General features: G+C 35.2%; 1 protein-coding gene across 1 annotated transcript; it reads left to right on the top strand.

Moving 5' to 3' along the window:
* The first annotated feature begins 1073 nt into the window (after positions 1-1073).
* LOC111864767 (histone-lysine N-methyltransferase PRDM9) lies at positions 1074-21919 on the top strand. The gene is made up of 9 exons (XM_023852281.2): positions 1074-1494; positions 2122-2252; positions 3944-4041; positions 6532-6608; positions 7246-7356; positions 10341-10417; positions 11208-11399; positions 16779-17040; positions 19356-21919. The coding sequence occupies exons 1-9, from the start codon at positions 1368-1370 to the stop codon at positions 20165-20167; spliced, it is 1887 nt and encodes a 628-aa protein (XP_023708049.2). The 5' UTR covers positions 1074-1367; the 3' UTR covers positions 20168-21919.
* Positions 21920-24068: the final 2149 nt, after the last annotated feature.

Genomic DNA, 24068 nt, shown 5'->3' with positions numbered 1-24068 from the left:
TCCAGAGTAGTATATTCCATTGAATACTATGCAATTTCTGATGATTGCTGCAAACCTAACAATCCATTTTTAACGATCTAAAGAATCCTCATTCTAAGCACATACATTTCAAACAGTTGAAATCTTTCTTATGTTCACTTAAGTCGTGCGCTGTTTGATGCGTGCATAACGGGTGGTTGTTCGCGGGTTCGATCCAGGGTCAAATAATGTGGTATCTGAGGCAGATGCCTCTATGGATTTTTTTGGAACTATAAATAAATGAATTGTTGGTACACGAGGTGGCAGTGTCATAGGCTTTCCAAGTACTTCAGTTTCCCCTGCCAATTCTCATTCCAGCAGCTACTCGCATTCTTTCATCGTCGTATCTTCCACACTAGTTTCCGTACTAACAGGGTCTTTAAGTAACAAACCAAAATAAGTGCACGACCACGTATGCGAATACTACTTCTAGATCAAATTTCGACATTTGTACATACATTTAGCATTTTAAAGAACAAAATATCTTGCAAATAATAGCACACAATCTTCGCCCACCCTTCGACATTCAAACTGCTACGAAATAGATGGCAGCACAAACGACGTTTTTCCGAAATTATGTTCTATTCGATTTGTTACAAGTGCTTTCGAATTTATTTTAAATTAGTATAACATTAATAATAAATATTAAAGTGTACGGCATATTTGTTTATTTCAGTAATAATTTTAGTAAAGAAAGTAGAGTTGTTAATATTGAGAAGTTCTCAGTAGGGCGGCAGCACTGTATAATTTTCGTGACTGATTATAGCGCCATTTTCAAATCGCCATTTTGTTTTTGCGTTCTAATAAGTTGATATTATGTTCAGTTCTTTTCTGCACTAATCACTTGGTTGCTAAGAATTTATTCATAGGTTATTGTTTTTCTTACTAAAAATATAGTTATGATACTTCAGCGTTCTTGAAGGTTTTTGGCAAATTAACTTTAATTCAAATCAACACCTGTTGTGTCACTTCAAACAGTTTGTTCATTCAGTTCAATTCGTTAAGTGCTTCAGTTTACGTAGTATCACGTAATAAGTTTTGTCAGTTGTCACAGAATAATAATTTAGTTTTCCCAGTAGAATCTGGAACTTGTCCCTCCGTTATAAAATAGTAGTTCTGTAAGAATTCCAATGGTGTCCATGTTTTCTGTCATGTATGCAAATAGGTGTTAATTTTTTCCCTTAATTAATAGAAGTATGCGAACTCATTACGTGTACATTTAATTACAAACCACGGCAATTGTTAGGTATTGGCATACAGTTAATTTTTAATGGACTTCATTATTACATTAATTAAAAAATATTAATTATATATTTATTATATGAAGTTAAACTGGATGTCAGTATATAATGGATAAGATTAAGTATACAGAACTGTCCAGCTTTTTAACAATAAATGAATGGAAAAACATGTCAGAATATGATAGAAAACGAAATTACAATATCCTGGAAAACTACAAGGTTTTGCATTCACTTGGTAAGTATTTATACAAGGACAAATTTAGTACAGTTAGATACACAGCCTGTTTATTATACTTTATGGCATCTCTCTAATTCAGTATGAATTGGTAAAATTTAAAGTTACTTCTTGTTTTACTTGTGACTAATTAACTGATGTTATACACTTTGGAAAATTGCTTATTTTAATTAATTCGATATCAGTAATGGAAGATTCTTAATTTGGGTTCATTGGTAATGTACTAGCTTTGCAGATTTTCTAACCAGTATTATAACATTATTTATACCTGATCACAATATAATTATTATACTGCCATGACACTGCATATGAGAAATTACTTTTGTTAATTCCTGCTGTTTAGGAAATAACCATAAATGTCACCAGTTGACAAATTTTCATAACATCTGATGATAATGTTATCATATGATATGGCTCTGACATTGTACTTTTTAATTTTCTGCAATCAGTAATAAAAACATGGCTGATGTTTGGGTGTGTGAGATGTGAGCTACATTATTTACTATTACTATTTACTATTTTTACTAGATCATCCATTCTGTACATTATATGAGTCTCTTTTATAGGAACAGTAGTAAGCATAGTAAAACCTCTGTTCAGCAATTGTACGATCTTTTTGTTGTATAGGGTTGAGTACCAAAAAACCTGACTTCATGTGTGTGACAAAGAGAAAATCTGGGGAAAAGAAGTGGAGTACAGGAAATAAACGTGTCAAGTTCAGACATCAGATGAAGAGGAAGGATGTGGAAGTGCTCAGTGTAAGTTTCAAGAAACTACATTACTGTAACTGTTACTTTTATAACAAAATGCGTTCGGTAACAAAATTCCCAAACACTTTTCGTATATGTTATTAAAATGAAGATTATAACATTACTTGTTGTACTATATTTGTGACCTGACTACCAGCATATTTTATATATGAACTCCTAAAACATCTCCTCTAGTGGTCTGCCAAATCATAAGAATTATTCATACCACATAGTATAAGTCTATAATAGTTAATTCATACAACAAACCCATACATTTCCAGTTACATTGTTAATGATATTTGTGCCTTGTTTTTGTTTTGGAACTATGTAAGTTCACACACACACATGCACACAACTTTCTTGCTTTTTCTGTATCTATGTATGTATATATATATATCTGTGTGTGTGAGAGAGAGAGAGATATTGTTCAGTTATGGAGTGCCTATAAATGTTTGTAAGAAACTGAAGTCCTAAACCTTATGATAACAAAAAATTTAAAATTGATGTATTGAATTAGGAAGTTGAATTTGTGAGTGCCAAAAAATGTATTTATCAGTAAAGAGCTCAACTTGTATTGTGGAATATTAGCTTCAGGATGGGAAAAAAAAAATGTTTACATGAGTCTGATCTTCTAAATATTATGTTGGGGGAAAATGAACCTTTTCATTAAACAACAAAGAAATTGCTAATTCATAATATAAGGCACAGGGTACTTAAAATTAAATTTAAAATTATAAGGTTCCACCAGGAAACTTATCATTTATCAGTTGTTATATTTGAATATTTATGCACAAAACACAAGCCAGATTGTCAGACTGCCAGCTAAGCAGTCGTACTAACAATCAACTTTGCAATAAACATGCAATAGTTTGGGGAGGGGAGAAAAAATGAATAAGAGATTTGCTCCACATGTAGCAAAGAGGAAGACTGGAGCCACATTCTGAGATGTGAAGGAACAAAAATTTGGAAGGATGAGATTTTGTGCAAGAGGTTTAAAAATGTCAATGAAGAAAAAGATATTAGAAGGATAGTAGAATGCAAGAATAAATAACAGTGACAGAAAATAGAAATATGAATGATGAGATACAATGAGAAAAGGAAGAGGATGGTAAGAAAGAACAAGACTGAAATAAAAGTAAATTTAGATGATTAGCAGGGGAAGTAATAGGGATTGTATAATTGAAACGTTAATGTATAATATGTGAGCTGTATATTACAGAAATGGTAATTTAAGTGGGATACTGGAGCACAGAACTGAGGAGTCAGTCTACAGAACTCTGAAGTGTAAATTTTAATGGCCCTAATAAAATATTCATTCATTCATTCAATCAACAGGACAGTGAGTTCAGATTTTGAAGCAACTTTATTCATAGGATTTTTTTTATTTGTTTCATTCTGGTCCATCACGCTAACAATTACAAATACAAACCACTCCGTCCAATGTGACATAGTATAAGTTTTACTACATGAAAACCTAGATTTTCTTGTAGTAAAACTTATATGTCGCATTGGACGGAGTGGTTTGTATTTGTTATTCATAGGAATTTGTATATTCTGTTCTGTTTCTGTTTGAAACTATGATTTTTATCTGTACTCTATTTTAACATACAATACTTCAATTAGTTTTCTTATTGGGCACCTTTTAATTTTCATCTTTCACACACAAGATTTTAATATTATACTATAAAACTACTTTTCAGAAGCAACAGAATACCTGGCGACACATCCCATCACTGGCTGAGCTTGTACAAGATATACACGAAGATTTTTTAGGGTTTTCAGAAGCAGATTCTGTTGGGTAAGTACAGATGCTGGTGAAATTTGTTTTCAAAGTTTTATGTATGTTGTCTGTTTTATATAGGTGTATTAAAATTCATGAAACTCATTCTAAAATTTGTATTGAAAGAGAGCAAGATAATAAATTTAGGTAAAAGGTAAAGCTACTTGTGCAACAGGCTGTGGAGGCCCTTAGTATTGTGAGACATTGAGGATCCCACATATTGTAGACAGTCAGCTCATAGGTGGCAGTAAGCTTGTCAGCCTTATGTGCCAGCTGCACCTTACTCCCAGGAAGATTCATGATATTCATTTCTGTTAGAGGCTGAGTTGACCCCAGGGCCATAGTGCGGCTGGAAGGATTAGGTCAATTGAAAAGAATACAATGACCTCATTGGGAATCATACCTGCTACCTTCCTGTTTGTAGCGTAGTGCCTCAACCAACTATACTACTGCATGTCCCTGATTAAACTTAGACCTACTGAAATTGTAAACAGCTCTAGTTATGTCAACAAATATGAAAATCAGAATTTCATTTTTAATTAGATGATATATTTTAAAGTTACTTTGATGTAACTTTGTTACTTTGTTACTTTGTTTGTTGATGTTACTTTGATATTTAACATGACAGCCAATGAATGTAGGATCCTTATGTAATGTCTGAAATTATATCTTGCAAAAGGTTATCCATTCCTCCATAGAGTGAGTTCCTGCTGATTCAGTGACAGGTCCCAAGTACTTGACTGACTCCATGAAGAATGACAGTAGTTCTAGGATGACTGTTGCATGGTAAAAGGGATAAAAAATGGTAAAGCTGCCCCTGTAACAGGCTGTGAAGATCCATAAGGTTGTGAGACTTCAAGGCTTCCACATTTTCTAGACAGTAGGCTCACATATGGTAGTGAGGCTGTCAGCCTTACATGCCAGCCACCCTTTATGCAACCCCAGGAAGATTCCTGATACTCATTTCTCTTAGAGGCTGGGTTGACCCCAGGGCCATAGTGCTGCTGGAAGGATTAGGTCAGCTGAAAAATTCAATTACCTCATCAGAAATTTAATGTACAACCTTGTGGCTTATAGCATAGTGTCTCAAAACCAGCTATGCTACTGCATGCCCACCTCTTACATGTTCCTGGTTCAAAAATCTTATGTCTTCCAACAGTTCTTCTTCAGCTTCCATTTTGTTTACTAGAGCAAGCAGAATAACTACTAGGTAACATGTTACTACATGAATTATAGGGCTGTTTATGTGCAGAGCAGAAAATGCACCAGCTATGTCTATTTACCTTTCATTGCATGCAAGCTCTGATAAGTCCAACAGAGATACAATTTACCAATAGAATGTAATCAAGGTTTCTTTCAGGTGTGGAAGTGGATAATGGTCCAGCTTTAAGTTAGGATCAGTTGTTCCTTTGAGATTCACATAGATCTGATTATGACCTGTCTCATTTTTTGATTGGCAAGATATGCAAAGCTTATTCTGAATTATACATTGGAATCAAAAAAACTTCTGTTACCAAATTGTTTATTTGTTTTACAACCTGCTTGTTTGACTGAATATGGCAAAGGATTTTAATCTTATAGAAGACAGATGTGACTTCCTCCGTAAGAATTGGTCCCCTATCTGATTTATAGTATTGCCATGTATGTACTTCTCGTATCAGCAGCTGCTTCCAGAGCTGCTGTTCCTTGTTTTACACTGCACTCTTCTACAGCCTTGGTCCTGATTTCACCCTTCCCTTCATCCTCTAGTTCTGGTTTCACAAATTTGCACTTGTCTGCTCTCACCATTGTATCATTGCCAATACTGTGTTCATATTCTATGAAATAAAACTTTGCTATATGTTTTGTGCTTACCCTTTATGTGGATGTAATTACAGACAACTGGTAACCCATTCACTAGGAAAGAACATCACTGGAAATTTCAATTCTGGCCTCTCTCTAACCACAGATACTAAATTTAGTTAAGACATTAGTACCAGTCTGTGCAAGATTTACTGTACACCACATTTACAAATTTTCTGTACTGCTTCAGTTGATGTACAGGTGTAATTTGAGTAGTAGGAATTTCTATTTGAAATGGATTTCCATCTAGATGCTTTACTGAAGGACTATGGTTAATTAAAAAAATATATAAAGTGGACACTTGTATGGTAACATTCCCCATGAAATCACAAAACTTAAATCAAATTAAGTTACCAGAATTTGTCATTACTGTGAAGGTGATCTTGGTAATCAATTTGAAAATATGAGTATAAAAATACCCATTTTAGTGGGTTTCGTATAGTGACATACTTTATGTGCATACAGTTATTCCATGCATACACATATGCAGACACTTCTTGGGATTCTAATGTGCCTATGCTCATTCATTCATTCAACCATCCTTTCACCCATAATGATTTTATATGAGAAAATATAGATCATGTGCTCTTCCAATATGTATTTAATATTGATGTGTGTACAGAACTCTACTTTTTAAAAGCCTTTATCTTTCATGGTCCATTTCAGACAAATTGTGGGATTATCTGCACTAAATGAGGCTATCAAGAAACTTGAATGTGAACTTCAAAGTCTTGTGGAAGCAGGTGAGTCATCTTAAAATGCCTCCTTATTATCATCTGTTGTTTGATTGCTCTTTGGTCAGAATAGATGCACTTTACAGGAATGAGTTGGTTCCAATAGTGAGTATTCTCATGCAAGCATGTCATGCCAGTTTAGGTGAACATACTTTTATTGAATTTGGCATCAATCAAATGCTGAGAATTATAAGACTCCTGTCTTAAATGAAGGCTTAAATATATTCTGAAGAAATTGTTATGTATATTAAATATAATTATGTGGTAGTGTAGTCGGTTGAGGCACTAAAATACAAGCCGGAAGGTTGCAGGTTCAAGTCCTTTGGGATGTTTTTTCAGTTGACCTAATCCTTCCAGCCACACTATGGCCCTGGGGTTGACTCAGCCTCTAACAGAAATGAGTATCAGGGATATTCTTGGAATATTCTTGTGGGTAAAGGGCGGCCAGTGCATAGGGCTGACAACCTTGCCGCCATCTATGAGCTGATTGTCTAGAAAATGTGGGAACCTCAGCATCTCACAATTCTATGGGCCTCCAAGGCCTGTTACAGGGATACCTTTATGTTTTTACTTTTACATACTCAGCACATTGATATCTTTGTTTTATGTGCTTAAAATTATTATTGTGGGCTTTGTCTCTTTTCAGAGAATGTCTTTGAAAAGAAGACTGAAGATTCTCAGAGTCGTTACCCTAAGCGGTCAGTGACTCGCAAGGATTACACAGAAGGACATGTACCAAATGATGATGATTTTATATGTAAGAGTATTATTATTATTGTTATCATTGTGGTTGTTGTTAATATATTTAGGACACTTTCCTTATTCAATAAGGAAAAGAATGCTTATATTGTTACTCTGCCATTTTGTTCCCATTTAAATGCCCTACTACAATAATGTTTTAATATAATGATTCACTTCTGTGAAACTTAGGTTTCGAAGTTATGCCATATCAGGTCACATCATCACTAATTCTTTATGCTTATCTGTGACAATTTCCTTCAGTCCAGCAACATGGCCGTAATACTTTTCATTAGTTCAAGATTACAGCCATTCAGTATAACTTTCCAACTTCTTGTATATGACAGATCTGTTATTGATAATGTAATCTCATCACTATGCACCATCGATTGGTAAATTCTGTAACCAGTTTCTGTCCTGCCTTTCTGCTAGGTTTAGAATTTGTCTTTTTTCAGTGTATTAAGAGTGAGTCAATAAGCCTTATGCCACATAGAGCAAAGATAATAGCGAAGATACTTAAAAGAAGAATTGAAAAGAAAATAGAGGATATACATGGAGAGGATCAGTTTGGATTTAGAAGAAGAAAAGGAACCAGGGATGCAATTGGGATGATGAGAATTATAGCAGAACGAACTTTGGAGATAGATGAAGAACTGTGTGCTTGGGTTATAGACTGGCAGAAGGCATTTGACCATGTAAATTGGAAACAGGTATCGATTGGCAGGAAAGAAGGTTGATTAATAAATTGTACATGGATCAGAAAGGTAGAGTGCAACTGGACAGAGGGGAGACAAGAAGTGTGAAGATTGGAAGAGGAATTTGACAAGGATGCTGTTTATCACCAATTTTGTTCAACTCGTACAGCGAATGCCTTACCAAGGAAGCTCTGGATGGGCTTGGAGACTTCAAATTAGGAGGGAAAATTATTCAAACTGTGAAATATGCAGATGACCTTGTGTTAATGGCTAAGGAAGAAACTGTGCTACAGGGTATGATTGATAGACTAATCGAAATTGGAAGGTGCTATGGCATGGAAATGAATGTGGAAAAAACAAACGTAGTGAAAATTTCGAGACAATCAACCCCAGTCACAATAAAGATAGACCAAAAACAACTGGAGAATGTGAAATGTTTTAAATATTTTGGTAGCTTGTTAACAGATGATGGAAGGTGTACTTGTGAAATTAAATGTAGGATTGCCATGGCAAAAGCTGCATTTAGCAAGCAGAAGAATCTTTTTACCAGCAAATTGGACTTAAATTTGAGAAAGAAACTAGTGAAATTCTACATTTGGAGCATGGCATTGTATGGGGCTGAAACTTGGACACTTAGGGCAGTAGATCAGAAACACCTGGAAAGCTTTGAAATGTGGTGTTGGAGAAGGATGGAGAAGATCAGTTGGACCGATTATGTGAGAAATGAAGAAGTGTTATTTAGAGTCAGTGAGTAGAGGAATATCCTACACGAAATAAGAAAACGGAAGGTTAATTGGATTGGTCATATCTTACGCAGTAACTGCCTTCTAAAAGAAGTTATTGAAGGAAAGCTAGAGGGGCAGATAGAAGTGACCAGAAGACAAGGAAGAAGACATAAGAAGATGCTGAATGACCTTGGGGACAGAAGAGGATATTCTAATTTGAAGGAGAAAGCTCTAGATCACATTAAGTGGAGGAACTGTTTTGGAAGAGACTGTGGACCTGGCATCTGACAGATTACTGATGAATGAATGAATAAGAGTGAGCATAAAATGTATTGGACTGATAGCACATCCATGGCAGGCTATGGGCACAGAACACACAAATGAGGACCTCTAAGTGTTTGAAAGACTGTAAAATTCTCTTCATATTTTATTCAGATGTTATATTTTGTTAGTCAGGTGTAAGGTGTGCAGTAAAATGTGGTGTGAGTGCACCAAATGTCAGTGAACGGTAGACAAAATCGTGAACATTACATTGGGTGTTGGATTATTGATGCCTGATGACTTATATGTTGACTTGCCTGTTTTATGTTATAAGTTTAGACAAGAAAAGTGATGGGTATTTTCTAACAGTAATTGCAATTTGCCCTCCAAAATGCATAACTATTAAGTCTGAATCAATTGAAAGTACATAAAATATGCAACTCACACCTGCGCGCGCGCACACACACACACACACACACGCGCGCGCGCATGCACAAGCACGCATGTATATGTGTGTTTTTTTCAAACCCTGTAGGCTTCTGAGCAGTACAGAGTACCTGTTGAAAACAGTTTTCTGAAGTTTGTTCCAAAATTCGGAAAAATGAATGGAGGTACATGTCCACCGTTCTTGATCACAGCACTAGATAAAGTGAGTGGCCAACTTCACACCCCTGCCAATTTATCCCAGGTGAAACAGCCCCTGGTACATATTGTATAGAGAACAAAAAGGCCCCAGAGCTGATCTGGAGTCTATGGAGAATAGAAAATCACTTGTCCCTCCTGGAAATATAATCTGGATTCCTCGATCATCCAACCCATAGTCTAATCACTATACCAACTGAGCTAACCCAGCATGCTTTCAGATATATGTGCATTATAGTCTAGAGTACAGTTTCCCACTCCTGTTTAAAATTGTGAAGAATTCTGTTCTTTAGGAACCCTAAATGGGTTAGGAGTAAGGAAAAAATATAAAACTTGAAACCATGGAAAATAATAAATAAGAGGACTGAAACAAATGAGAGTTGTCCAATCAATAACCAGTGAGTAAGTATACTATCAGTGCCATATATCCAAGCCAATTATACAAAAGCATACTGGATATTTAGTTCTGCCTGGGTAGTTCTTAAACATTTGATCTAATAGCATAGTATCTGCTAAGAGAATAGAATTTTATGCATGTCTTGTCTACTATACAGTAAGTCAACATTTTCTGCCATGAATAGTATTTTGTTTTGTTGTGTGAGTGTTTGGATTAATTTTCAGTGCATTTGATCTTTCACTGAATTATGTGTATTTATGGTCATAATCATGTTGTCCTGCAGTTTGTGATGACTGTGGGCAGGAGTGGGAGGGAGACTGTCCTGTTCATGGAGCGCTTACAGTTGTTGAAGATACTAAGGTAACTCTTCACTGACCTTCTGTAAGCAATCTGTACTTTCTTTGTTGTATAGAAGGAGGTGGTTTGGTGATATACTTAAAATAGACACTTCAGTATTTTAAAGTTGGTAGCCTTGTTCAAAATAGATATTTTTTTTGGGGGGGGGGAAATATGAAAACAGAGGAGAGCTTGTCTTGATTTCTTATCTTAAAATTCCAAAAATTATGTCAATTTTTATAATTAATGTAAGAAGTGACAAGTTGCATTAATCAGATCATGGGTGCACAAGGTATTCTTTTTTAAGATGAGACTGTAATTGTTTTAACATTTCTTTTTCTTCTGACACTTTTCTCATTTCAGTCTTCCTTATAATTCTCAGAGCACCAATTATTTACTTGCTCAGTGCATCTATCTCTATATTCATCATACTTGAGAATTGCTGCACACATTTTCATGAAATTTGATACAGGAGAATTTTATGAAAGATTGTCAAGCAATTTCAGTTTTCATTTAGATCAGACAAATTTAACAACAACTCTGCATGAAGACCTACATGTGTTTCTGCAAAACTTGCTGCATATTTATCAAGGAGAAAAATATTTTGAACGAAAGTTGTAGAGAGAAATGAAACACACATTTATATCCTGTACACTTTCCCTGTAACCCTTGCAATTTTCAAGACAGTTATTCTTATTTATGTCATGAATACATGTCTGAAGTTGCATGTTTAACAATCAGCCATGGCTTCAGGAACATGATCAGTTCAATTATGAATTCTAATCAGATTGATCTTAGATCTTTATTCTTCCAGGTCCCAGCAGACCCTGAAGATTCTACTCGAGCAGACAGAACAGTGCCTTCTCAGCTGTACATAGCCCAGTCTGGCATCAGTGGTGCAGGACGTGGTGTGTGGTCCAGGGTACCTCTCTCCAAGGGGTTGAGATTTGGACCATACGAAGGTGCAAAAGTGAAATCCTCAAACAGTAATGGCTACTGCTGGCAGGTGGGAAGTGATTTTAACACCTAATTATAATCTCTGTTTATATAAATAAGATCTAAAAATTTGTGAGGATGGTAAACTAACACAGTTATTGAGTTTTTGAACATTATTCATTGTCTTGTTTTTGAAACACATCACTCTGTTGATTGGGTCCAATTGAGTAGGATTTTACCTGAAGACAGGGACAGAAACCAGTATCCAAAACATTGTGGTTTAAAAAAATGAGATATGGATAGTATCCCCAAACTAATTAATTACATAGGTTAGATAAAAAGTAGTGGCAACACCTCTATATTTCTGAAATGACTTTATTACCTGAGGTAAACACACTTACATTCCTTCAATATAATCGCCCCCCATGTGTACCACTTTCTGCCAAATTTGTGGAAGGCGTCGTACACCATCAGTGCGTCCAATTCTGTTGATGTCCAGCAGTGACCACCCTACAGCACAAATAATCTCCTTTCTTGTGTTGTAACGTAGCCCTCACAGTGGTTCTTTCATTTTGGCAAAGATACAGTAGAACCTCGCTTAATGAGCATAATATGTTCCAGAATCTTACTCATAATGCGAAACACTCGTTAAGCGAAACAATTTTTCCCATAAAAATTAATGTAAAATACGACAATGTGTTCCATGCCAAAAAAAAAACTCAAAAACTTTATCGTCTATTCAAAGAAAATTATATATACATTGTTAAGGAGCGTGAATCATCTTCATCTTTTCTTCTATGCAGAATGAACCAACCTGAAATGTGAATTTGATTTGCAGAAAACAAAAAAAAAAAATCGAAATAATTAGTTTATTATTTATGATACATATCTAATTCGTTTTTACTAGAAAGCTGTCTAGAGACATTTGTTTTTGCTGACACTTAAAACTTTGGTGAAAATGCAAAACAGTATTATCATTAAATAAATTTGTAGTGTGCATAGCCACTGCCTTATTAGGGTGATGCTTCTCAATGTACGATGCAACAGTTTCCCATGCTTTTAACATTTCTCTTATTGCACCAGAAGATTGTTGCTTTGCTGTTACCTCCTCCTCCTCCTCCTCTGACAAACTCTCCTCCACAACTTCTTGCTGTGAAATACAATGCAACTCCAAATCGTGCAAATCGTTGGTATAGACCAATTGTATGTGTGTGCTAGATCAGCCACGTTCACACCTCGTTCTCCCTTTTCAATGATTTTACGTTTCATTTCTACGGTTATTTTTATTCTCTTATGGCTGTTTTTTGCGGCTTTTTCTTTGGGAACACTTTTGCAAAGGTTATTAAACTTTGCACAAAAAAAAATCACAAATAATATGTCTGAACACAAGTTTGGAAAAATGTGTGATCACAAGCGACACTAAGATGCTAGCGGAACGAGTGCTAAACACAGACTAATGTAGCAAGCGCACAATCCAGGACTTCCCCTCTTGTCACTTGTTAAGCGAGTCATTTTTTTACAATTTGTTTTGCTCGTTATGCGAATTACTCGTTATGAGAGGTGCTCGTTAAGCGAGGTTCCACTGTATTATAATCGCGCGGACCAACAAGTCCTGTGCAATTGCATAACATTGCCATTGTTGCACCTCGGACATTGTATGGGTTACCCAACACACTGAAATTTTGCGGTATCCAAGAATATTGTGCAGAATGTGAAGCACGGTTTTGTGACATACGCCTACCTCAGCAGCTAACACCCCTGCAGCCCATTGACAATCAACATCCAGCAAAGAAACAAGAAGCTTAATTGTGTGGTTGTCAACATGGGGTCGTCCTGAACGATGGCTGTCCTGAATGGCATCCCTCCCTTCACAGAACAATTTTACCCATCATGCCACTGTGCGACATGGCAAAGCAGCATCACCACATGCTTTTCACAGTCCCTGATAACAGTTTTGTGCACTACAACCTCGTGCAACTTCAATTTTTATTCTTTTTTCATAAACATGTTCTTAGGGCGTTGGGCTCCTGCACTTCAACACAGTGCACAATACAACTCAATGAAACACAACCAGAGCCACTCACTGCACTACTTCAACTGAACTTCTGCTATCAGCTACAGATGGCACTAGTGCCACCTGATGCACATCTTTCATGTTACAGCAGTGTTGCCACTACTTTTTATCCAACCATTGTATATAATCACTGTTGTTATTTGCTTGAGTTATTTACTTATTCTCTGTCAATTACAATTAGTAGTATAAAATGAACAATTACAGAATGAATACCAACAATGAGTTTAGGTGTAAAACGAACAAGTTGTGGAATGTTTTAAAGTACTGTCTTGCAGTTCAGCTGGAAGAACCCAGAAAGTCCATGAAAAACCTCAGGGCATCTGATTTTCCAACTGAAGATCAAGCCAAGGGTCTCTTGAATATGAAGCAGATATGCTAACAAGTAAAGTGTGATATTTTTATGAAAAAAGCAGTCTTCTGGGATGTGGCGCCATGTAGATATTATGTTAACTGACGATTCAGAGGAATGAATCGCCTCCATCTTCAGTGTAGGAGACAAGAAGAAATCCGCGAGTGAACCAACATGAGCAGGTGCAACAGTCTGCTTCCTCCGAAACGTTGGTTAACAAAATAGCTACATGGCGCCACATCCCAGAAGACTGCTTTCTTCATAGTCACGGCCATGAAAACCTCAAATCTTACGTGTAATATTTTTATGATAAACTCTGCTATAATTATCATCAGGATACTGAGTTTTCTTTGAGCAGACAACAGTCACTCAAATTGCCAAGGAAATTCGTTCATTTATAAAACCTAAGTTTATCACAAGATTTACATATGCCTGCCTGTTTCTCCACTTTAATATTTTCTTCTTTTCCAATTGAAAATTTGTATGCGTTTATCATCTCTTCCATGCAGGCTGTGTAGTTTGGTCATCTTATCCTTCTTGGTTGATCACCCTAATAACATTAGACAGAGAGTAAAAGTTATGAAATTTCATTTAGTCCTGTTTTGGATTTCATTTAAGAAACATTACCAAAGCCAAATCCACTATACTTCAAAAGAAATTTTCCATAATGCAGCTTTTAATACAGTTTGAGACATGGATGAACACAAGGGCCCAACATTACTGTCATCACAATAGTAGTAAAATTATCCTGTAGGTCCTGTAGGTCATAGGTCCTGCAAGCCATTCTGTGAACACTTTAGGCCTGAGTTTACCCTCACATGAGCTATGAATTGTAAAGGCATACGGGATAGGCTAACTAAGTGGAAGAAGTATTTTCTCACCCATTTTCATGTCTTCCAGGGAACAATATAGCTGTTTGCCATCATATCACTTTTATCTACAAGACCCATTGTTTGGTTCTTGAGTAGCTGCACAATTGGCAGCTTCTCAAGAAGGGTTCAGCTCCATGAGTGAGTGAGTGAGACCCAAATTCTTAGCATAACTTTCAATGGAGGGGCTCTGATGAATTTTCTTCATTGTCCCCATAATGATTAAGTGCAAGGGACTGTAAATGACAGTGAAAAATGCAGTTCTATCTTTCATAAAAAACACTGCTTATGTCACTAAATGTCATGGCTGTGTGGTTAGCACTCCTGCTTTGTACTTGTATTTGCAAGGTCCCATGACCATATCTCAGCCCCAAGACCAGATATCCTAACTAAGGCCCGTAATGATTTCTGTCAGACTGTCCATGCAAATGCTGGGTCACTTTCTTCTGCATGCTTTCTAGTTCATTACTCATTGGTAAATCTGTCACTCAGTTCTATATTATCTAAGCTACTGAAAGTGCCTTTGAACAAACCAAGAATAAATAATTGTATACAGAAGCCCATTTGATTGTTTGTGCTTATGGAGGCTGTAGTTATTATCAGTGTCTAACATATATCATTAATCATTAAGCAGTGTTGATGCATCATTCTGTAATATATGTACTTACTTTTTAATGAAGGACATAAAATGCCTGATACTTTTATTCTTGCTCTATAACAGCATGTTTCAAATATATTTACTTAAATAATTTTTACATGTAGGAAAGAGGGTGAAGATGGCGAGAAATGATCATAGGACAGATCAAACGAATGGAAGTGGAATACTGGGGGAAGGAGGGAAGGATATGAAAGTATGGATGGGTTACAGAAAAGGGGTGAAGGATGGTGATAAGAATGAAACAATTCTTCCAAGAAGACCAGTCCTAGTCATGTGCTATCAGGTTATGACAAAATGATTTGATATCCAGAGATTCTTTTGTTATTGGAAGCAGTTGCCTGATTTTCATGAAATTGAGTGTGAACACTATGCCAGTGGGGGTCATCCCAAAGTTTGTAATTTTAATTTCTACGGTCAATAATATTGACATGCCAGACATTAAAACTTGTGAGGTGGGAGAGAACTAGTACCACTTAGTATAAGATTCTGAAATGATCCCCAGGTATGCAGTTGTTTAAGTGATTTTGTAACAAACAAGACCATAAAAGCTATGCAGAGTTTTAATATAACTTTCACTTTTAGGATAATAAATAGACCATTGGAACCAAGAGTATGAAATTGTGTATGAACATACGTTATAAACATCACTGCAGTTGATGTATGAAGCATTGCTTATAAGTCTGCAGTTACAAATATGGTGTCCATGCAAACCTTTGAAGTTATTATTATCCAATTTATTACACATGTAGACAAAATTATATTTAAGTAGGCCCAATGATTTCACATCAGAAATGAAGTAGTAATGATGGTGGTGGTTGTAGTAACAACAGTAACAGTCTAACATATAACTGCTTGCAGTAAGAGTTGAACCTATGACCATTGTACATAAACTCTGCCCCCATACTAATATATAAGCTAAAGAGCATCCTGTTGTTGGATTATAAACTCACATTACTGAAGTATAAAATTGTAAACACGAGGGACTGAACATTGTGGTCAAGTAAGCAAAATTTTTACTCTGAGACTGGTTATCCTGAGGAAGGTTTTATTTGTTTTCCTCAATTCCCCAAGGCAGATGCCAAAAGTGTAACTCAAATTAGATCACAAACAGTAGCCAGAAAAGAACCTCAAATTATGTGATGAATGCTTTCTTGAATATCCTTTAGAATTTCTTATTCAATAATCATTCTGAAAGTTGATGTCTTTGAGAGGCCTGCAAAATAAATAAAAATGAACACAAGACTTGTATGACTGGAAGTCAAAGTAGGTTTCATAAGTTTTGCCTGAAACACTGGTGGTGGCGGTGCTGATGGCAGTGGTGGTTGTTGAGTCTTTGGGTTCCATTATGGTATTAGTAGCAGGGGGATGTAAAAATGTATTTATGAAACTCAAATATTGATAACGATTTAAAGTTCTTAAAGGTTTTTATAAGTTTTTAGATAGAAGTTACTTTCAGTAACTTCCCAGCATTTTACTTTTGCTTGTGTTGCAATTTGTAGATCCGTCGCAACTATCGAGCATTATATTGTGTGGATGCCAAGAATTGTGGTATTGCTAACTGGATGCGCTACGTTAATTGTGCTCGACATGAGGAAGAACAGAATTTAATGGCATTTCAGTATAAAGGTGAAATGTATTATCGAACTGTCCGACCCATACCTGCCCATGTTGAGCTGCTAGTGTGGTATGGGGATGAGTATGGTCGAGAACTTGGTATTGTCATTGAGAATTTCCATAAACCACAACAGAAAAAATCTCTCAGTAAGTAGTGAGGAATTATTCTTGTCCAAAGAATTTTGATACCATTTCGTCTGTCATTGGTTAGCTTCAGTACATAATTATTCTCTTGCTTTAAAGAACTATGTGCTTGATTTCCCTTATGTTACATGTGGAAAATTATGCAGTTGATAGAAGAAAGCACTCATGATGAATTCTGCTGGATTTACTTTGTGAAGATGTTTTGTTTTAGACATGCTTCAAAAAATTAATTCAACCATTGAGAAAGAGAAATATTAAGTTATATTATTTGCTATTTTTTTCGCTTATTATTTTAACTGTCTGACATACAACTTGTGTCAAAATTTTAACACAATTAAATTATGGAAATTATGCAGTTGGAGGAAGAAAGCACTCATGATGAATTCTGCTAGATTTGCTTTGTGAAGATGTTTTGTTTTAGACATGCTTCAAAAAATTAATTCAATCATGAAGAAGGAGAAATATTAAATTATATTATTCACTATTTTTTTTTTTTGCTTATTATTTTACTGTCTCACATACGACTTGTGTCAAAATTTTAACACAAATTGCATGTGATACAGTGAACTCAGAAGTGAAAATAAGTGACATGCAACATGATGCATCAGACAACATTGTGCGTTATTTTGTGATAAATAATTTTTGGAAAGATTAGGAAAATGTACCTACTGGGTATATATCTGTACAGAGAATTCATATTATTCAGTAACCAATTGCTCATGTGTAATCAAAGTTAGTATAGTAGTACATTATTAGCTACACAACATCTAGTAAGATAAGGTAAAGCTATCCCTGTAACAGGCCGTGGAGTCGCATAGGGTTCTGAATGTTGAGACTCCCACAGTTTCTAGACCATTGGCTCACAAAGGGCAGTGAGGTTGTCAGCTTTACATGCCAGCCACCTTTTACCCCCAGGAAGATTCCTGGTACTCATTTCTCTTAAAGGCTTAGTCAACCCCAGGGCCATAGTGTGACTGGAAGGATTAGGTCAACTGAAGAATCAAATGACCTCATCAGGAATCAATCCTGCAACCTTCCAGCTTGTAGTATAGTGCCTCAACCAACTATGTTACCACTTGCCCATACACAAGAAGTAGTAGAGGTTTTAAATACGGATGGAGGCATATTGAGTTGATTTAAATTTTGTGGGGAAAGCACATCACTGAAATATTTTGTAAATGTTATGTATGTAAGACTGGCATTTCAGATAATTTTTGCTAAGTATATAGTATATAGTATCTTTCCAAAAACAGAGATACCATGTATGCGAACATAAGACGAGGAAAAAGACGTAAGAAGATGCTGGATGACCTTGGGGACGGAAGAGGATATTTTTATTTGAAGGAGAAAGCTTGAGATCGCATTAAGTGGAGGAACTGTTTTGGAAGAGACTGTGGACCTGTCGTCTGACAGATTACTGATGAAATGAATATAGAGTAATTGTCATGCAGAAATCAGATGAAAATAAATATTATGTGACCTATCATATGGTAACCATCAGATTTTGAGAAATATGCTTGTCTATAATTCACAGGCAAGTGTGAGACCAATGAAAAACACATATGTAATTTCAGTCTAAATGTAGGAATTTTAGGAGCTAATGAACTTAAATGGTATTTACAGGGTCCCACTTGGCTGAACAAATTTTATTAAGATAGTGGATTGAAGTATTATTGAGCAAGAAACTCATAAATATTCTGTGACTGTGCCCAGTACTGTTGAATCGTAAGATTGCTATGGTTCATGTGCTGTTCTTGTTAGGAATTAGGAAACTAGCTAGGTTTTAAATAGAATAAGATTTGTGGAATTTGCTGTAAGTGAATTTTATATGTCATTTAGTTACCATTGATATCCACTTTGCTAGCATAAATTATCGTGATTCAATAAGAGAATAATTTACGTGACTTGGGACTTAATTATGAATCTGAATTCTGAATGTAATATACATATTTGCGTATATCGCTGCATGGGTGCCACAATATTTTACAAAGTGGGACAGCCAGTTTTCCATGGGAGAGTATAAAGAAAATGTGGCTACATACATGTAAGCCGTTTAACACTATTTTCCTTAGTGCCCTAGAATACTGAGGATAGGAGAATTTTTTTTTTTTGTAAAAGTTAATTTAAAATTTTTAGTTTAGGGGGATGTCAGATGCATGGCTGGACTCACACATAGGCACTTGCTGGTGCCAATATTTGTGGTATTCATAATCACTGCCTTGACAATGTGGAGGGCCTGCTGAGGTAGTTGTACTTGTAGATTGATAGTCTGGGAGAAATTCCTTTGACAGGCAACTGATGCTGTTTTTATCTTCCAGATGTGTCTCAATGTGTTGGATGCAACATTACATATTCAAGCCCAGTGTATTTGGAGAGACATGAAAAGTATTGTCGTGGATTAAATAATGCCAGCTTATCAAATAATGGTGCATTTTGTGATGTTAAGCGTGTTCCTAATATCAGTAAACAGAATGAGCAAAAGAGATATAATGACAACAACGTCTCTGGCGACATGATCCATATTAAGCAACCACATATCATTGATGATGGTACATGTGATGGGATCTCCTCTCATCACTCAGATTTCTCAAAACATGTGCAAGACAGATTATACCATTGTCATGATTGTGATAAGGGATTAACATTCCACAGCCATTTTGTGCACATGAGAATTCACACAGCGGAGAAGTCATATGAGTGCAAGGAATGTGGTCGTATGTTTTCTCGAATAGATGATCTGCGCACGCATATGAGAATTCACACAGGCGAGAAACCGTATGAGTGCAAGGAATGTGGTCATGTGTTTTCTCAAACAAGTAATCTGCGCAGGCATATGAGAATTCACACAGGGGAGAAGCCGTATGAGTGCAAGGAATGTGGTCGTATGTTTTCTCAAATAGGTGCTCTGCGCAGGCATATGAGAATTCACACAGGGGAGAAGCCGTATGAGTGCAAGGAATGTGGTCGTATGTTTTCTCAAACAAGTAATCTGCGCAAGCATATGAGAATTCACACAGGGGAGAAGCCGTATGAGTGCAAGGAATGTGGTCGTATGTTTTCTCAAACAAGTAATCTGCGCAAGCATATGAGAATTCACACAGGGGAGAAGCCGTATGAGTGTGAGGAGTGAGGTATATTTTTTCCAACAGTAATGTGTGCTAGCACATGAGAATTCACACGAAAGTATGAATGTGATTGAAAACCTGTTTATAAATCGACACTAATTAATTACAGACGAATTCACATCAGAGGCAGAGTTAGCGACACATAAACAGAAACGTCTGCATGGAAGAAAATAAATGCTACTTACTGGTCTCAGTGAAGAATGAGTGTGTGAGCCATTCTTGTTACTGTTTGTGAATTCTTAGTCATGATAATTTTACTCATTATTGAGTTTGTTCTGAAGAGAGAATGTAAGTTTTAAGTTGATGTAAATTCTTTGTATTTCTGATTGTTTTGGGTTTATAATGGGAAACAAGTGTTTCAATTAACAGAATCAGAAGTACAATACGTTTTAAAATATGTAGATAAGGCAATATGTTATCTCACATTAAATAATAATCAATATTGCAATATTCAAGATATCTTGTATTCTCAAGATATGTAACAAGTAATTTCACAATTGGCTTATTCCTCTTCTCTCAACAGTAATGATTAGTGTTCCTGTAATGTAAATATAAAATGTAATATTTCACTGGCGCAGAGAAAACTGGTGTATATTTTCCTTGATTTTTACCTAATACAAAGGAAGAACATTTTGAATATTTGATATCTCATCAGCCACATTTCTTCATATGTTTTACAGATGTCTTATTTTTGTTGACAGTATGATACATCATCAAAAAGAACACCGTTGTGCTTTGGCTTAACTGATGCTAAAACACAGGATTTGTGTTGCAATTGCAAATTACAAATTTTCAGGTCTTATAGACATGACAGTTTTATATTTATCTCAGTAATAATTCTCATTCAGTAAATATTTAAAAACTTTACTTTTATGACCAACTAATGCAGAACCAGTTTTAGTTATATGGTATTTGTGAATGACTGTACTTGACAAAATAGTCATCTGAGAAAATATATGTGTGGATGTTGCCACATATGCAACATTTTAGAATGCAATTTAATGCTTACTGCTATACCCCTTTCTACAGTTGTTGCATTCAGTTGCTTGATATCCATTTACTCGCAAGAGATTTTAAGATAAATTTCGTTTAAAATGTATTATTGATAAACTTTTTGCTGTTCAGCATTCATTTTCTTGAAGAGTATTTCAATGTTAGTTTAGTTTGGTGATCCATCTTTTATAAAATGTTTAGTTGTAGCTTCACTGTCTGACACATCTGGAGCTCATTTATATATTTGTACAATAATTGCTTGATGAATGAGCAAGCAGATTCTGTGTGGAATCAGCAGACATCATTCCTTCACATGCCCTATAGTCAAGGGATTAAAATTTAAAAAATTATGATTTACATAATTATATAGATTTTTCATCTGATGCAATCATATTCCATACCTCTATATAGATATTCTAAAGCTGTGTATTTTCAATATAATGCTATTCTTGCAAAATGTCAAGCTTAGGCACAGAATCTTTATTTAATACGTGAATGCTTATGGAATGAATTTTAAATACTTCTAACATTCTCTTGAGTTTGAGAGTCACACATGATTGCAAGTAATCTTAAGACATACATACATACATACATCAGCATTTCAGAGTATTCACAAGTGTGCAACTGGCACTGAATATAAAACTTGTCAAACAACAGTCACAAGACAATCACAGATAAAATCGCAGAAACATCAATTCGACCATAGTTAAAATCTAAACTGAATACCTCAAATAAATAGATACAATGTTACACATACAATTATACCAACAAGATAGTTAGCAATACATAATAATTCTCCTTCCTTAACTTACACTTACACTTAATGTCTATATTAATGCCTACTGTGGGACATCCATCAGTCAGCATGCACTCTCCTTCTATTCCTTAGCTGTTGATCCCGACAGAAGAGCAAAAATTCATCAACAGAATATGACGGATTATGTATTAGGACATCTCTTATTTCATTTATAAACTGTTTTATCATGTACTAAATCAGTTACATAATCAGGCAGACTGTTAAATATTTTTATACTCATGCAATGGACCCCTTTCTGCCTTATTGCCTTATTGTAAATTTCTCTCGTGTCTTGTCGGTCTCTCATAAATTGAATAATTAAAAGTAAAATACTCCAAGTTATTTATCATAAAACTCATCAAAGATAAAATATACTGAGACACCAATGTTAATATATTTAACTTTATAAATGCTGGCCTACATGACTCTCCATGTTTGATCCCCGTTATTATTCTAATAGTCTTCTTTTGTAAGAGATAGATCCTGGCCTCTGACAAATTACCCCAAAAAACTATTCCATATCTCATGAGTGAATGAAAGTATGCATGATATATCATTTTAAGTGTTGTAACATTACTATATGTTTTCATAATTCGTATTGCATAACATGCCTTTCCCAATCTGGGTAACAGTGATTCAACCTGTGTCTTCCAATTCAAGAACTTATCAATTTCAATGCCCAAAAATTTAATATGAGTTTCCTCTTGTAATAATTCATCGTTAAACTTTAAATGTACAGGCATATTGTCACGATTGATTGTTTCAAATTTTAACACTTTAGTTTTCCTCAAGTTTAGGGATAAGCCATTGTATTTAAACCACTGACTTAAGGAATTTAACATAAGTTCAGAACTTTCTTGAATTTCATCGATATTAATACCCGACACTAATATACTTGTATCATCGGCATACAACAATGACTTGTCAATACTTAATGCTGACGGCAGGTCATTAATATATAAAAGGAACAACAAGAGACCCAAAATTGAGCCCTGTGGCACTCCATATTTGACGGTTCCCCAGTCTGAACAGCATTTACCATTTTCATTATTATAGAGTTCAACTCTTTGTCTTCTATTTTCCAGATAGGACTTCAACCATATTTTTATTTTACCACCAATGCCATATGTTGCCTATTTACTCAACAGTCGAATGCTTTTGTCAAATCACAAAAAATTCCCAATGAATGATTGCGTCTTTCCAACGTTTCTAAAATATGAATAGTTAATGTATATATTGCCATTTCTGTGTTACTGTTTTCTCTAAATCCAAACTGTGCAAAAGACATTAAATTGTTTGTATATATGTGTTGCTTTATCCTATTGTACACCACTCTTTCAAAAATCTTAGAAAAACTTATTAGCAATGATATTGGTCTATAGTTTGCCATAATTGCCTTCTCACCTGTTTTGTATATAGGTCTTAATGAGGCAAATTTCATTCTATCAGAATATATTCCATGCTCAAAAGATGCATTAAATATGTGACACAATGGTTTACTTATCTCAGTTATACAGTATTTCAATATCTTACTAGAAATGCCATCATATCCTGTAGAATCTTTTGATTTTTGCATCATAAGTATGCTCTTTATTTCCATCTCCATTGTAGATATTAGCCTCAGTGCAGGGAATTTATCAAATTTCAAAGTGTCTAAGAATTTAATAGCTTAATTTTTATTGGCACTTTTCGTTTCCAGATTCTCAGCTACAGTTATAAAGTATTTATTGAATACTTCTACTACTTCCTTAGTATTAGTTACTTTGCTTTTCCCCACTTTCAATTCGGTTATATTATCTTGGCCCCTCCTTTTCCCAGTTTCTTTATTAATAATCTTCCACGTTAATTGCATTTTGTTTTCCAAGTTACTTATAAGTTTTTGGTAGTACAATTTCTTAGCTTCTTTTATCACTTTCGTTAATGTCATACAGTACTTCTTATAGTATGATTCCAATCTTTCATCCTTTGATTTTTTAACTAAGTTGTATAAAGCTCTTTTATGACTACAAGATGTTCGTATACCTTTGGTTATCCATTTATTGGTGTCTTTATTTTTTTTGTACACCAAGGGAAAGCTGTTTTCTAAAATTGTTCAGAAGGTATTATGAAATTTATTA

The sequence above is a fragment of the Cryptotermes secundus genome, unplaced genomic scaffold (assembly GCF_002891405.2).
Source record: "Cryptotermes secundus unplaced genomic scaffold, Csec_1.0 scaffold579, whole genome shotgun sequence".
NCBI classification, from domain to species: domain Eukaryota; kingdom Metazoa; phylum Arthropoda; class Insecta; order Blattodea; family Kalotermitidae; genus Cryptotermes; species Cryptotermes secundus.
This window is presented reverse-complemented; position numbering and strand designations above follow the sequence as displayed.

Coding starts and splice junctions, on each gene's coding strand:
- LOC111864767 (XM_023852281.2), top strand. CDS start 1,368: ATGGATAAGATTAAGTATACAGAACTGTCCAGCTTTTTAACAATAAAT. Junction 6,609..7,245: donor TCAAAGTCTTGTGGAAGCAG/GTGAGTCATCTT, acceptor GTCTCTTTTCAG/AGAATGTCTTTGAAAAGAAG. Junction 7,357..10,340: donor AAATGATGATGATTTTATAT/GTAAGAGTATTA, acceptor GTTGTCCTGCAG/TTTGTGATGACTGTGGGCAG.